The sequence below is a fragment of the Acyrthosiphon pisum genome, chromosome X, assembly GCF_005508785.2.
Source record: "Acyrthosiphon pisum isolate AL4f chromosome X, pea_aphid_22Mar2018_4r6ur, whole genome shotgun sequence".
Classification (NCBI taxonomy): Eukaryota; Metazoa; Arthropoda; class Insecta; order Hemiptera; family Aphididae; genus Acyrthosiphon; species Acyrthosiphon pisum.
This window is the reverse complement of record NC_042493.1, coordinates 83,013,135-83,030,575: the sequence shown is the minus strand read 5'-3', so window position 1 is coordinate 83,030,575 and position 17,441 is coordinate 83,013,135. Positions and strand designations below refer to the sequence as shown.

General features: G+C 33.7%; 1 protein-coding gene across 1 annotated transcript; it reads left to right on the top strand.

Moving 5' to 3' along the window:
- Window positions 1-9,718: 9,718 nt before the first annotated feature.
- Window positions 9,719-12,996, top strand: LOC100569272 (fork head domain-containing protein crocodile-like). The gene has a single exon (XM_003245344.4). It carries the CDS (start codon window positions 10,567-10,569, stop codon window positions 12,628-12,630), a length of 2,064 nt encoding a protein of 687 aa, XP_003245392.1. The 5' UTR covers window positions 9,719-10,566; the 3' UTR covers window positions 12,631-12,996.
- Window positions 12,997-17,441: the final 4,445 nt, after the last annotated feature.

Genomic DNA, 17,441 nt, shown 5'->3' with positions numbered 1-17,441 from the left:
GTGAAGATTCTGATGAAAGGAAGTGTACAATTATTTACCTAAAACAAAATCGATTTTTTTTTTTTTAAATATCGCGTAAATCTTCATTTTTCTTTATAATATTAATTATTATGTTACATTGTTACATGTAAATAATTTTACTAATGTGCATTATGCACTCTACTTATATCAACAATTTATAAAAAAAATTATAAATTTAAAAGAACTAAATGAAAGCCGAACGTAAATTTGCTATGTTACGCCATTGTAAGACGAAGACAATACATGCGACCCACATACGTTCTCTATTAATTATCTAAACCTACCTATATTTAATACAATGTATAATAAGTGGTATTTCCGGAACAGCTTCACAAAAATATTTATTTTATTTTGATACATTAAACATTTTATAATAATAATAATAATATAATGTATCAAAGCCAAACACTGGCCCAAACCTAAATATAAATTGTCCGCTAGATGGCAGAGCATATTTATATTTATTGGTTCTAACATTTAAGAGGATATTAAGCGATTGCACAAAATATTTTGTTTTCTCCCTCTGACCCACGCGCAACATAGCAAATTTATGTTTAGCAGAACCAACCCTATGTTGTTACTTTTGATATAAGAGCCAATTCACCTTAAGTTAATGACATTACCTGTGCCTTTACATTGGCTATTAATTATAATAATATATATATGATATTTTTAATTTTTATGGAAGTTATGAGCGAGTAATTTATTACAATTTAAAAATGCTATTATAAATTATATAAAAATTTAAATATTAAAGCGACCTAACTCTATAATATGACTATATCTATTATGATTTATAGTAATGAATTATCCAATTTTTACCACTATGTAGGTATCTAACTATTAATATGTTAAAATATACAATAAGTTGGATACTTGGTTTTTTTTATTTCAAAACCAGTTTATGATAGGTCATATACCTAGGTTATTTTAGATGCTACCTATGTATATTAACCGATATTAGTTGGACCGGGCATGGACCAATTGCGCCTAAAACAAAATTTTTATTTTTGGGTTAATATACCAATTGCGCCGCATATATTTTAGGGTCAGTGTACCAATTGCGCCTCTTATATTTTAAGGTCAATATACCAATTGCGCTTGTATTCAAATTATATTATTCTAAATTGCTACCTATACTCAAATTATTATTTAAAAAATTATTATTATTCTTAAAACATGCAAAATACAAATATTATGATTACCTTAAACTCAAAATCTAATTACTTTATGTCTTAAGTTTTAATATATTTTATAACAGTATCGGGAATTTTATGAAACGTTATTATTATTACGCACTCATATTATTTTGATCAGGCAGTATGAAAGTTACCAGAAAATATTTTTTTAAATCAGCATGTTATTATTGACCAAATGTATTATTTTATTGTAGTTGCCCTGTTATATTTATGATTACATTTTCCTTTCCTCATGGTGAACAAATTTATTATTCTGTATAGGTACTATAATTCACTTTGTGAAGCCAAATTGTATTATTCTAAATTGTAAGGCCATGCTCAAATTATTATTTAAAAAAATTATTATTATTCTTTAAACATGTGAAATACAACATCATGATTACCTTAAATTCAAAATCTTATTACTTTATGATTTAACCACCTATTATTTTATTTTAGTTTAGGCCTTAGGGTCAACACGTGACTTATAGGTCATGAGTTAAGTGCTGCCCTTAATTCATGTGCGGTAAGTAGTGCTAAAGTAGTAAAATTAACAGAAATATTATAACCTATTATACAGAAAAACAAAAAATAAGGAACTTCACATAGTTGCAATAAATATTAAAATCATGGTATTATAATGTTTATTACCTACTAAACGTGTTTTCTATGTAATAGATGAAAAATAGAAAAAATAAAATAATAAAAATATTTTAAATTTTCAAATTTTTTTTTAGTTCATTTAAATAAATTATCTAGATAAGTACTCATAGATAACTAGAATTTTATCTAGATGAAGATAAAGATAACTGAGTAGAAAATTATCTAGATAAGATAAAAGATAAATCATTTTTATTTAGATAACTTATCTAGATAAATGTATCTAGATATTTCCCAACACTGCCTATATAGGCTATAGGTGCCAAACATATTGAGAATTATATAATTTGTATAATATAACAACGGGCTAGAGTGCAGCTTAAACCTCCAAGTGCTTATGTTTTCTTGTAAAATAGATATTTAGTGAGAATGTATGATTAAGGAGTATAATAATTACTAATTATAGTATAGAAGTATACCTACAGATACCATATTTAATATAATTATTAAGAGGAATGAAGAAGCTACACAGATATTTTTTAACTCAGTTAGTCTAAAAATTAGAGTATTTTCGAACTATTATGAAACTTGATGATAAAAACATTATCTTTGTTTGTATATGAGGGTTTTTTTACGATAATTCCGTTTTTAAGTGGGTTATGACAATTTTTATTTTAAGCTATATTATATCCGCTCAACAAAAATTGAACTATATGTCTATATCGTTAAAAACCCACATACAAACACAAATAATGTACTTGCCATCAAGTTTCATAATAGGTCAATTCACTCTCAATTTTAAACGAACGGAACTAAATGCGTTCTCCTGAGCATAAATTTGCTATGTTACGCACTTGTAAGATGAAGACAACAATAATGATTGTGTGGGCGTGTGGCGTCCTTTTAAGGAATTAAACCATTATTTATTATTATTACAAACTATAATAGCTCATTCTGCACTATGTTGCCTGTAACAAATTATTAATTAAATATAATGCCTGTCGATTCACTCTGTCTTAAACTTTGTTAAGTGTAAACAATACTGCACATATTATAGGTATTTAACACAGTTTTTTGGGTGGTTTTGACCAAATATACAGGTCTAAAATAATATATAATTATATAATAACTATTTTATTTTGTGTAATCGATGAGAACAATAAATATATACTATATAGTATGTATATAAAAACAAAAAATATTAGTTTTTTCTTGAATACATTTCTATGTGATCTCCGACCCCTTTCTAAAATGCACAGTTTAAAAAACTGCTTCGAGGTGCACATCCTAGGATTACTTTACCTAAGTACTCACCAAAATTCAGAACCACACTTACATATTATACATACACACACACTCACACACATATGCACATTATACCTTGTATTAATATAGATAAAAAACATGTATGTATATAACTAAATTATAATATTATAGACTATATATGACTAGTAAACATATATATTTTACTATATAATATATTGGTCGATATAGCTATATACCTATAATTAATAAGTGATAAGTGAACCCCGTTTTGTAGGAATTATTTGTACCTTAGGTATATACTGTCAACTTAAAAATGAATAATAAATATTTAGCGGCTTATACTTAGGTATTATACTTAATTTATTATTATGTTTGCGCATATCGATATGGCTGCTGCAATGTATATGTGCGGAATAATAAATTTAGCGGGATAATGGTATTATATTATATTGTTTTATGCGGGTAATGGATATACCTACGTGGCAAAAAGATAGCACTAAACTGTAGAGTTTATTTTCTTAGAAATAGTTAATCGACTTACGCAGTCATGAAATTAACAGCTGACAACTTGCTACAGAGATAAAAAAAAAAGTGTAATCGTTCGAGACAGTACGTCACAATAATAGCTATATTACGTTGCTCTATAACACATTATATAGAAATACGAATACAAGTTTTATACCTACATACTGTAATATTATAGATACGGTTAATTCAAATTGAAACTTTATTGTCGGTAGGGCTGCTACAAATTGAGTCCCAATAATAAACATTTTAGAACGAATTATTGAGTCCCAGTTATTTTAGGTATCTACTAATAATCGATTCCAGTGAAACTTTAAAATATAATATTAATTGAGTCTATATTTAATACTAACTGTGAATTCCGTCAAACTAAAATAAAAACATCATACTTATCCGTTTTGACAGGTTTATGCCTTATGGTATGGTTAAAAATTATTTAGATTCTGAGCGGAGTAATGAATATATTGATTATACAATAATGGTTTTGATAACATAAATATGGTTGGGTCTGGATACAAGATTATATATTTTGTTCCTACAGAACAATTTTGCGTAATGTTTTCGTTGTTATATAGTTACTTATTAACAAAAACATGTATAGGTACCTATATGTATACCTACCTATTTATTTTTCACATTTTATTATAATGCAAACCTTTACACTTTTAACCTTTACCTAGGTATATTATTATATTTTATATACCTATATAGGTACACAGTAACATATTCAAAATATTTAAATTAGTTAATCTTATTAGCTATTAACTATTTACCTATACCACGAACCTATTCACATATCACCAAAATAATACCCAAGGAGAAAAACATACAAAAAAATCCCACAGAAAATAATTACAAATTTTAACATTATATTATAATAATAATTCTCCATTTCATCCTCTATATTGGCTTCAAAATTTAAATTATATGAGCAATGTATAGAAATGTAAATTGTATATAAATTCAATAAATGTATAACTATTTAATTAAGTATATAGCCAGTTTTAATATGTACCTAACAAATAACAATATATATAACAAATTATTATATTCTAGAAGGTACAATTATATTATAAACGATAGCCGTTAAGTACTCACGTGGACTTATCTTTCCTTATCTTTTTTCGGTTAGATTTTTTTCCGACTATGCCCTATATTATATTCACACTGGTCTACGAAAAGGTGGTATCACGGTTGTAGACAACCGTGGATGGTATTGACTCAAAAGTTAATAACAATCCTCAATCATAAATATAGTGGTACCTATAGGTATACCTATATACGTATACTATAATAATATAATTAAAAATATTAATTATTAATCGTATAATAAATGAAATATTTTCAGCACTGTATACTAGGTATCCTAGGTATACCATTAAATTTAGGGCTTGCATTTGCTAGAAGAATTCCGTTTAAGGGGGCTGCACATAGGCGCAAATAGCGTTTGGGATTTGGGGGGGGGGGGCTAAAGCCTTTATTTGATATTATTGAATAAGCTTAAGACAATATGTAGGAAATGTTTGGGGGGGCTATGGACATTTTTGGGAGAGCTTAGCCCCTAAAGCCCCCCCTATTTGCGCCTATGGGACTGCAACAGGTTTTGTCAAAAATTAAAACTAATGTAGATTTGACCAATCTAATCATTAATTTTGTTTGTTATAATGTTTTTCAATATATTTAAATTCCGTATCATAAAATAAACCTTAAGGGGGCTGGACGGGGCTCCAGTTAATGAAAGAAAAGTTACTTTTAGACCAATAAGCTTATAGACAAAACTGGAAGAATTTGATCGAGGTGATTTTGAATATGATTTGAAAAAGTGTTAATACTTATAGTACATTTTTGAATATTTTAAATACAATTTAAGACTTTTTGAGCGATTGCTGATTATCATAGATCATTAAAATAATTTTTAAATTTTCTTAACATTTCGGGAGGGGGGCTGCAGCCCCCTAAGCTCCTCCCCTGGCTACGCCACTTCTTAACTCTGTATTTATAGACCAAAGCGATTACCTTGTAATTTCCTCACTTTTTTATGTTACCGAATTTTGAAAAAAGTAATAGGTAAATAATGTGTGTAATATAATAATAATATGTATAATTTTTTAATTGTTTGAACTGGTTGATATTTATAATTTATACTTTTCTCAAGTGCGGACTCAATTGTAGGTATCTATATTCTATATTATTCGTTTATATACCCGGGACTCAAATTGTATATTATTATACTTTCTTCCTTTTCAGGTACTTATGAGATACTCAATTATAATATACATATAGTCTGCATCGCTCAATAATAGGCATAAGAAACGAATAAAATTGAGAATTTTCTGAACAATTATCTTATTATATTAAGCTTATAAGGACCTATAATACTAAAAAAACACAATCATATACATAGGTATATATACCTATATGCAGATAAGAAATATAAAATAATACATTTTAAAAAATTAACAATAATAGGTATGCACTTATAAAAAGTACAAAATATATTTAGGTATACCTACTAATACAAAAAAAATCTGAATGAATTATTGACATTCTTGTATAATTATATACATCGCTTCTATATAAATGCCAACTGATGAATTCCTTAAAAAAAAATCTCAAGTCAATCAATTTTGTCGTCGCCGTGCGATGAGGAGCCCATAAACTTATTAATATACTTTTAATATATATGTGATATATATATATTTATATCATAAACCTATATTTACACAATATTGGTAAGTACTATATAGCTTATATAGGCATTTTAATTGTTAAATTACATTTTTATATACCTTTAAACAAAGTGCTTATATAATAAGTACCTACTGATACGATTTTTTTATTTTACAAAACAAAGAAAAATCATCCAAAAGATAGATGATGTGTAAATATATGCTCTAATTAGAGCATATTAATAATAGCAAGGTACTATTTTGGATTTAGATTTTTATGCTCCAAATAGGATTTTTATTTAATCGTATATTAATTGAATGATCTAAAAAAAGCATGCAAATACTATTATAAGTCCCAAATTATTCTATAATAATCAATATTATTCTGTAATCATGTAGGTAGCCATCATACTAACCAACTTAACCAAGCATTAACAATAAAATCATCTATATAGAATGTCAGGATGAGTATATATTATTATATTATATTATTATGCACCGTATTTCTGTATAGTTAAACCACTGACGCTCGTTCGTTATAGGTCATCAAGTCGCCGTATCATAATATCCAATCAATAAATAACCTATGTAAAATAATAATCAAATCATATGAAATCTTTAACCTTTATTAGACTGTCACTAATAATATTTTCATTAGATATATGTATATTATTTTGTAATCTCGTGAGTTCGGTTATATAATCTATAAGTGTCATATATTATACCTAGGTATGTACCTACTTCGAATATTAATTTTTACTTTATTAATTGTTTTAATTTAAAAAGTAATTTACCAGCTAGTGCATGTAATAGGTATAGTGTAGCGGTATATCGGTTCGGTGCTTTTGTCATATTTTATTGAAACAAAATTTAAAAATAAAATAATTAAAACAACCTGCATATACGTGAAACTGTGAGTCATAGGAGTGTGGTGATGTATACCTATTATCTACAAATTACAACCGTTGACTATATGATGATGGTCTATAGAATTGACACGAACGGTTAAATATAAAATAATTAATATATATGTACCAGAATATAATTCAGTTAAGAGATTTTCACCAACTATATAGTATAGTAACTATATATTATTATGGTTTCCTATAATACCACCGGAACTATATAGGATTTGTAGTTAATTATATTGCAATTTGCAGTTCAGTGTTCATTCGTCTATATCGCCACCTCCCACGACTGATGTATGTATAGTTGTCAAAGTAATTTATTTATAAAAACCCTGCGGACAAAATATAAAAAAGCACAATATACATACGCATCGATTATTACTTATTATATATCATAATATATTATACATAGGTGACTATAGCTGGTATATACGGGTCAGGCGTATGTTGTACAGAACCATATGTTAAACCATATTTTATAATAATGTCCCACCCTATATATCTGGGGTAAACATTAAAATCGTTAGAAAATATATGGGGGAAAGTGTTTTACTTTGTATTTAAAATATAAATATATTATTTCTTTGTAAACAATAATCCTTTTGTTTTAAACCTACATAATATATATATATAGGTGCATAAGTACCTATATAGGCACCATGTAGAATAATCTGTTCATAATAAATAGGTTTGACTGCAGTATAACTCTATGGATAGGTATCTCATATTTTACTTTCTCTCAATGTATTATAGTTACCCTCTGGCCACATTAAACACTACCAAATAGAAATTATTATTAAGAGGCTGTCTGCAGCGCACTATTTCTTTTCTCTCTCTGGCTCACACGCAACAAAGACAAAATGCATTTACGCAAAATCATTTTTTCTATGTGTTTAAGTAATCTTAGAGTAATGTCACCCATGACAAAAAAGATAGAGAAAAAATATTTTTGAGGGAATGACATATCGATTTGTCTAAATATTGTCTCAAAACAATTTAAACATCATTTAAATTTACAACATTTTTTTATTTATTTTGAAAGTCGAATACAAAGTCAAATAATAATACAATATAAAATCGATATGTCATTCCCTCAGAAATATTATTCTCTATCTTTGTTGTAATAGGTGACTTTACTCTAAGATTATACTTAAACGCATAGAAAAAATGATTTTGCGTAAATGCGTTTTGTCTATATGTTGCGCGTGGGCCAGAGAGAGAAAACGAATAGTGCGCTGACACCCTCTTAAGAATTATTAACCTAACCTAACCTATAATACGCCTATACTGAAAATTTCTGCAGATTATATAATTATATATTTATATGTAGCAGGCACGGATCCAGAGCAAAGATCTGGGAGGGGGGGGCAACAATTTTTTTACAACACAAATACAATTATAATAAAATATTATACTTTACTAAAAATGGTGTCATAGTACCTATATCTACACACTTAAATAAAGTCACCTACTTTTATGTAAAAATCTAACTTTGAAAAAAGATACAAGGCGCGTTATTAATAATATTTATAATAATATGTAAACGCGTTCAGTGCGGGATTAACGGATATTGTTACTACTCCGACGCCACAATTAAATGGCGAATCGAGTAATTCTATACGGGACCGTTAAACGCACACACGCCATCACATAATACCTATATATTAACTATAATATGGGTATAGCAACGTCCAACATATATAATATATATTTATTCAATATATACATATAATATTATATACCTATCATAATATTACATTAACGTTACATACTATATAAGTATAATGTAATATGAATGTAGGTATAAAAAAAAACAATTTTGATAAATATAGCAAAACGAGCGCTCTCTGTTTTCTTCAGGTGCGACTTCCACGACTTCGGGCGGCGGCGGCGGCGTTTAGGTATAGCTCGTCTACACTGAAACATCACTATACCTACTATATATGCGCCCAAGTCGGCTACAAGGCGCGGTGTGGGGTGCGGTGCGGGTGCAGTTCGGAGTGCAGACGGGCCAAACATCTGCTGGTGCGCTGGCGGCGGCGGCGGCGGCGGCGGCGGCAAGACAACCGACCGTGTGTGCGTGTGCCGGCGGCGACGTGACTGATGTGGGAAAAAAACGAACGGCGAAAAAAAAAACCGTCAGCTTCGGCGGCGGAAAACCCGTCGTCGCGTCGTCGGGGGTGGGGTTGGAGTAGCGACAGGCGGCGACGGTGGGCCGAAGCCCGATTGGTCGTAGTCTAGGCGACCGCGGACCGGGGGAGTCGCGACGCGGTGTCGCAGGCGGGGCGCGCGTACGGCGTCGCGTTCGGACGTCGTCCAATGCGCGAGCGCACCTCGTCAACCGCCGCACCGCGTCTCCGGCGCTCCGCGCTGTACCACCGTAAACGCCGCGCGCGCACGATCACACGCACGCACTCGCCGGCACGTATTACTATACATTTGTTCGGCGGCCGGCCCCACCTCCTTCCGGCCCCCACCACCGACGTATACAAGTATACGTGTTTGGTGGGTGTGTGCGTTAGGTGTGTGTGTGTGTGTGTGTGTGTGTGTGTGTGTGTGTGTGACCGTCGACCGGGACCGTGACCGGGGCCGGCGGGGCACCACACTCTCGCTCGGTCGGTTTAACGACGGCAGCAGTTTGCCGCGATCAGCCTTGCCCGAACGAACGATATATGCCGCGCGTACACATATAATACATTATATACCTGCGAGCAAATAACAAACACGCACGCACACAAACACATAATAATAATATCATGTCGTTATTTTGTGCGGTGCATCGCGTAGGCATATGATATATTATCCGTGAATCATATATATATATTATAAATAACGGTCCGTTGGTCGTTACCGTGTCCGCGATAGTCAAAGACGCGCGCGAGTTCATCGCCGCCGGTACATCTTTGCAGTGTTTGTGAGCGCACGCCGAGAGTATACCGCACCGTTTCCGCGAACGCGATCGTGCACGGGACATCGGTACACATACGCACGGTTCCAAGTGACAGCAGAGCCGCCGCCGCAGCCAGGAAACCACCGTGGGATCAGAGGCACGGACCCCAGCGCGACGGGAAGTGTTACAAAATATTTATATACTCATATTTTATAATATATGCCGTACAGTCGCTGTGGACGAATATTATGTACGATTGTCCGTCGTTACCGTCATCGCCGCATTCGCTAGTGCCGCCGTCACCGTTTTCGCCGTCGTCACCGCCGCCGCGGTCGCTGCTCATCCGCCGTAGTCTATGATATTTTACGTGTTTGCAGCGCGAGTGACAACGTCGTGTACACTCGTGAAGTAACGCCGTCCGCACCCACCCGCAACCGTCGTCACATCATAGGTACAATATAAAAAATTATTATTATACCAATAAATAGGTAAAAGTAAAAACGCCAACTATGACAATGCTATCGTCGCAAAAACTTTTGTACTCCGATACGGCGACCGCCGCGGCAGCGGCCGCAGCTGCTGCTGCCGCTGCTGTCAACGCGGCGGCTATGTACGGCGGGAATTCGTCGACCACCGGCGCCGGCGGTGGTGGCGGACCGTCGTCGACTCCATCGTTGTGTTCGCCGCCTCCGCAATCACACCACCAACAGCAACAGCAACAGCAACAACAGCAGCAGCAACAGCAACAGCAGCAGCAACAGCAGCTTGTGTTCGGTAGCAGTGCCTCAGCCGCAGCTAACATGCAACAGCAACTGTACGGTGGCATGAATTCCGCCGCAACGGCCGCCGCGGCAATGTACGGTTTGAACGCTTCGGCCGCCGCTGTTGCTGCCGCGGCCGCAGCCGCTGGTGCTGGCGGTGACCCGACCGGCGCCGCAAACGCCGCGGCGCTACAACGGGTTCGGGCCGACAAGACGTACCGCCGGAACTACACGCACGCTAAACCTCCGTACTCGTACATTTCGCTCATTACGATGGCCATACAAAACTCGCCGGTAAAAATGCTCACACTTTCGGAAATTTACCAGTTTATCATGGATCTGTTTCCTTTCTACCGGCAAAATCAACAGCGGTGGCAGAACTCCATCAGGCACTCGCTGTCGTTCAACGACTGTTTTGTTAAAGTGCCTCGGACACCCGACAAACCAGGTAAGGGTTCGTTTTGGACTTTGCACCCGGACTCTGGCAACATGTTCGAGAATGGTTGCTACCTACGCCGGCAAAAGCGTTTCAAAGACGACAAAAAAGACGCTTCGTCGATCCGGCAGCATGGCGACGGTGGTCATCACCATCAGCACCACGGCGGCCACAATCACTCAAAAAGTTCGTCGCCCATGCTACACAGCGGTGGTGGCGGTGGCAGTCAACACCAGCTCAGCGGTCAACATCAATTAAGTGGTGGCCATCACCATCAGCAGCACCATTTAGACATGGTGCTGGACAAGAAGCCGTCGTCATCGGTACCGCCGTCATCGGCGTCGTCCTCCTCCGTACTCGCCGCTGCTGCTGACCACCACCACCACCTGCTTCAACTGCAGCATCACCATAATCAAAAACTAGGTGCCGGTGGTGGCGTGCTCATGTCATCATCCGCTGCGGCAGACTTGGGATTCGGTGGTGGCATGCACCATCAACACCAACAACACCAACAGCAGCAGCAACACGGCAAACACCATTTACTTCTGCACCACCACCATACGCACGATCACCAAAATAGCCACAACAACGGTAATCACCATGACAGCGATCACGATCATGTGCACCATATGCACCATCACTTACAACAACACGGTGGTGGTGACGACGACTCGTCATCGTCCATGTTGGTTGGGTCATTGCTGCAACACCACCAACACCAGCAACAACAACACCAGCAGCAGCAGCATCACCACCAGCAGCAGCATCACCACCAGCAGCAGCATAGCCCGGTGGACATTTACGCCGCGGCTGCGGCCGCAGCACATCACAATCACCAACAACAACAGCAGCACCAGCAGCAGCAGCAGCAACACCATAGCCACCATCAGCAACTGCAACTGCAACAGCACCTCAAGTCTTCAGCAGCAGCGGCTGCCGCGGCCGCAGCTGCTGCCGAATTTGCCGCATCCAACCATCCATTTTCAATTACGCGATTGTTGCCGCCACCGCCAACGGCCTCAGCTGCTGCTGCTGCGTCAGCGTCCGACAAACCGTCGTCAGCCGCATCCGTGGCCGCAGCCACTGCATCGTCCGCAACGGCCGCCTCCGCCGCCGAGAAAATGTACGAAATGGCAGCGGCTTCGCAGTACGGTACCACGGCCGGGTATAACGATTACTACCACCCACACGCGCACCCACATCATCCACATCACCACGGGCACCCACATCCTCACCACCAGCAGGCGTCGTTATATCACGCGGCCGCGGCTGCTGCAGCAGCTGCTGCCGCCGCAGCAGCCTCCGGTGGACCGCAATCGTCAGCGTCGTCCGTGTCTGGCGCTGCCGCCGCGGCCGGATCGTCGTCGCCGTTGTGACATCACCATCACCATCAGCAGCTCCAGCAGCACCACCAGCACCAATATCCGCCACTTGTTTGAAGGCAGTGTGGTCACCGGTGGGCCTGCAGCAACAACAGCGGCATCAGCAATAGTAATTATATTGCAGCCACGTTTTGCGTTAAATTTTTCTTCGATAATTTCTAAGTGTTTGTCGCGCGCGCATGCGTGACCGCGGTATGCAACGAATGCGTAATTTTTATTTTATTTTTTCTAGTAATCTCTCGAGTACCTTCTACCTATAAACTATTATATTATACTCATATGTGTTTGATACCGTCATATGTTTCGTTTTTAGATTTATTATTATTATTATTATTATTATTATATTATTATTATTATTATTATTATTATTATTATTATTATTATTATTATTATTATACGTGTGTGTGTACAGTATATATTTTATGTTAGTGTGTACGCGTTTAAAAATTTACAAAACGACCTTTTATGTTTATCTATAATATATATAAAATATAATTTATACAAAATAGTTATGCGATGCGATGCAAAAATTGTTGTGTAAGTAGTTGCGTTCCCCCCCACCCGTATGTATATGCATATAATATATTTTATATTTATATATTTTATACGCATGAAAGTATAACATATGTGAATATTGTGAATTATATGTACCCATATTTGTAAACGTAGTAAGCTATACTATTGTGTGTATATTGGACGCTCGCTGCGTGCCAGTATATACATTATATTATAGGTACGTCGAGCGACATACGACCGTCTTCGCTGCTTGACCATAGTATGTTAAAATAATTATAGATTTAATATAATATAATATATTATAAAATGTACGTTGAACATGGGAGTTTTTTATATTACTATTTTTCGTCGTCGTCTCGTGCGCGGCGACGGTGGTGTTGGCCGGGTTTTAAACGACGCCGCCGCCGCCGCCACCGCACTATACTATATTATAATATACGCGTACGCACAGCAAACTGTTGTACTTTAAGTATTTTTTTTATATACATATATATATATATATATACAACAATACAATATTATACTTATACATACAAATACAATAATACGATATATGTACGTGTATATTTTGTAATGTGACTTTGTCGCATTGCGGTCGTGTCCTATAAATATACCGTGTACCTATATTTTACCTAAATAATATGTATATATTTATATTATGTGTATATTATATTTATAAATATTTATCATGTGTACGGTTTTAAGTAAAATAAATTCAATTCGATATACAACATATAAAAAATTGTGCAAACATGCTTTTTTACAAATCGTGTAAAATTATCATCTCGACGCGATGCAGGCCATCATATGTGGGTGTAATGCCACAATGGCACACAGCATATACTATTATACTAGATACTATAACGTATACATTACATGATGTACTTGTATTGTAATAATATAATAATGTGAATTTTGAGTTTTTGAGTTGTATTGCATTTTGACGAGGAAAACGGTACAGTTAATTAAACTTCACACGTAATATTATAGCATATACACGCGTAATACCTATATGAAATATGCAGAACATTGCAGTGTATGCGCGTGTATCGGTGTGACATATTATATTATAATAATATATAGGTATATGTATTTATATAGGTTAATCGTATTATGATGGTGTGACTTGTAAATTGTAATAACAGTTTTAGCATACAATTTGCGGGAAACCAAATTTTTCCGACAACTCCGCACAGAACCTGTAAGTATATTACACTTGACTGCCATTACATGTGTATATAATGTTATTATATCAAACACAAATCTGTATATGAGAAATTAGGAAAAACGAAGAATATTTCCACGTTTCCCTACGTACCTATATCTTTAATCATTTATATTATATTATATCACTGCTTATAATATTAATATACCTAAATATCAAAATGCATATTATAGTATTATACTATTATAGAATATACCTATAAGGGTATAACTATAACACGCATTCATACTTATTCCTATAATATATAATATACACCTATAGTATTATATGTTGCTTTGCAGAAGGTATCTACCTAAATATAAAATTTTCTCAAACAGAATAATTTAACATCTACAGACTACCGCATATCATCACAATTCACATTTTAATTTTTAACATAAATATTAGGTAGTTACACCTATAATAATCCACCCTTATAATATAGATAACCATTTATTTGCTAAAATTACGATTTCGTTCATATTGTAGTATAATAGCATATTATATTATACTGTTGTTTTTAATATTATTTTCTCATAATGTATCAATAAATCGCATAATTTGTATTAACTGCAGTAAAAGGTACTTGTATATATAGGTATGCATAAGGATCTGCCGACAACCACAATAATAATATGTTTATAATCATGCGCACATTAAAGGTACCTACTACCTACACACTCGTCATGATATCGCATTTATAAATTTATAATCACGAATCAATGTACAATTTAACTTCATTAATTATAATTTATAGCCACGAATTATAAAATTTGATTGTTTTCTATAGAACTAATAATATAATATAGTATTAACTATTAAACAACAAAATATACATAAATACTTATGACACATAAATGATAAATGACTAAATTTTCTGCAAGTCTTCGTAGGTACAAAGTAAGTATATATAAATTACTAATCATATTGTCATCTAAATACGAAAACAACTTATTTTATATGTTAAACGTTTATGTATGTACTATATATATATGTACCTACTATAGTTACATATATAAATTATAACATAAACATAATATTATATAATGTGTATAACTGTGTAAGTACCTAAGTATTGTTATCCCATCTTCCATAATTTACGTTTTACATAAAAACTATTTTTACAAGCATAGGTATTGTTTCAAAATATTTGGAAAATTGTTATATGCCTTTATATAACTCTGAATAGATAATTTAAATAAAAATTTTAATTTAAAAACAATCATGACTTACGTATCAAAATTAAAACTGACATTTTTATCCGATTTCAAATAATAACCTACAAATATTGAAAATGCATTAGGCACTTATATCATATTATACCAACTAAGGTATTTATTATTCGATAATATTTTATTCAAACAGACAACTGTTGAACTTTATGGTGTCAGCAAAAAATACAAAATATACCTATATGTACCTAGGTACCTACAAATATAACAACAAATATTATATTTATTTAATTTGTAACAACTATTTATTTTTTATGGCATTATCACTAATTCAGTATCAATTAGGACAAATGAAATTAAGTATTCGTGGAAAATATTATTATAATATAGCACAAAAATGTATTATTTTTGTCAAATTATTTTAAAGAAACTTTTCTTCGAAAGAGACATTTAAAAGTGCATAATTTAGGCAGGTATTCTAAGAACTTGGTTTAACATTTTATTACAACAGTCAATATAATTTAGTGACTTTACCTATACAAAAAAACAATTTAATCAAAATAAAAAACCTAACTTTAAGACCCAAGATGTATACCTACTTAATGACTATTGAAATTGCATTAAATATTCATCTAACTAGAAGGGCTTTAATCTTTAATACCGTTTATTCCGTTTCGGTTAAGGTCACTCCGTGATATTCCTAATTATGTGTTAAATTGTGCAAAATTTATTTTAATTAATGTAAACTTACTTTCTTGTTCTCCAAAAAGTTTAATCTCACTAGAGAGGAAATCTAATATGCATTAACCATCACTTGTACAAAGTGATTCACCAAGCTATAACTCAACCATTATCATTACCTATACATTTATATAAAATCTGGTTTTTGAAATTGTTAGCCGTTAGGTATCTGGAGGTAAGGAGGTAGGTAAATAGGTAAATAGGTACTTAAGACCATTTTTTTTTCAAATGTAACCACCTTATTTCACTGTATACCTATTATAAGAACCTAAATTGTTAAGAAGCTGCAGATTTTTTAAGATTTCTATGTGATTTTCTATACGTCGTAGGTATATGGGTCTCGAGAAAAATCAAAATATGAACGAACGGTTTCTAAATTACTTAAGTGTGTAGATACTTAATATAATATTATAGAATGATTGCTTAGGAGATTATATATATATAGTCTAAAATAAAGTGGTTAATATTTGAAAAATTTAAGTTGTATTATATTATCGCCACAGCGCACTCCTTAAAATATATGTTATTTGTAACAGAGCTAATTTGAAATGGCCTTCAAGTAGGTGTAGGTACATAAACTGAGTATTTTTTAGAATCAAAATTTAAGTTAATATCACATTACTTAAGTATTAAAGGATAAAATTTCCTAAACATGCTTATAGTGAATCATTTAATCACTCTGTATCAATGCTTACAAACTTTATAATAACGTTATTATTATTTATTATTTGGCAAAAAACGATTGGAATTTGTAAACGTAATTGTAACGGAAAGCGATAATCAAAAATACTTAAATACCGCAAAATATATTATATATCATTAAACAAAACATAACGCAAAACGTAATTTATAGAATATCATTATAAGGGGATTCGATACCGTGGTTTTCTGGTTTTGTCTAACACATGCGCGCAAAGTATTTTAGACGTGTTTTTTTGCCAAACATACCAATTTATCTAATGAAGCGATAAGAATTCTGAAAACAGATTTGAATTTGTTGTCAAGTCTACTTGAAATCGACTTCCCTGCATTTTTGATTTTATCCCCCAAATTCTTAAAAATGTCATATTCAAAAAGAGTACTTAAAAATTCTGCTACTTCAATTTTTGGAGAAGTTAAAATTAAAAAATCAAAAATATGGGAAAGTCGATTTCAAGTAGACTTGACGAAAA

Bases quoted from the DNA above. Each gene is read 5' to 3' on its own strand.
- LOC100569272 (XM_003245344.4), top strand. From the start codon at position 10,567: ATGACAATGCTATCGTCGCAAAAACTTTTGTACTCCGATACGGCGACC.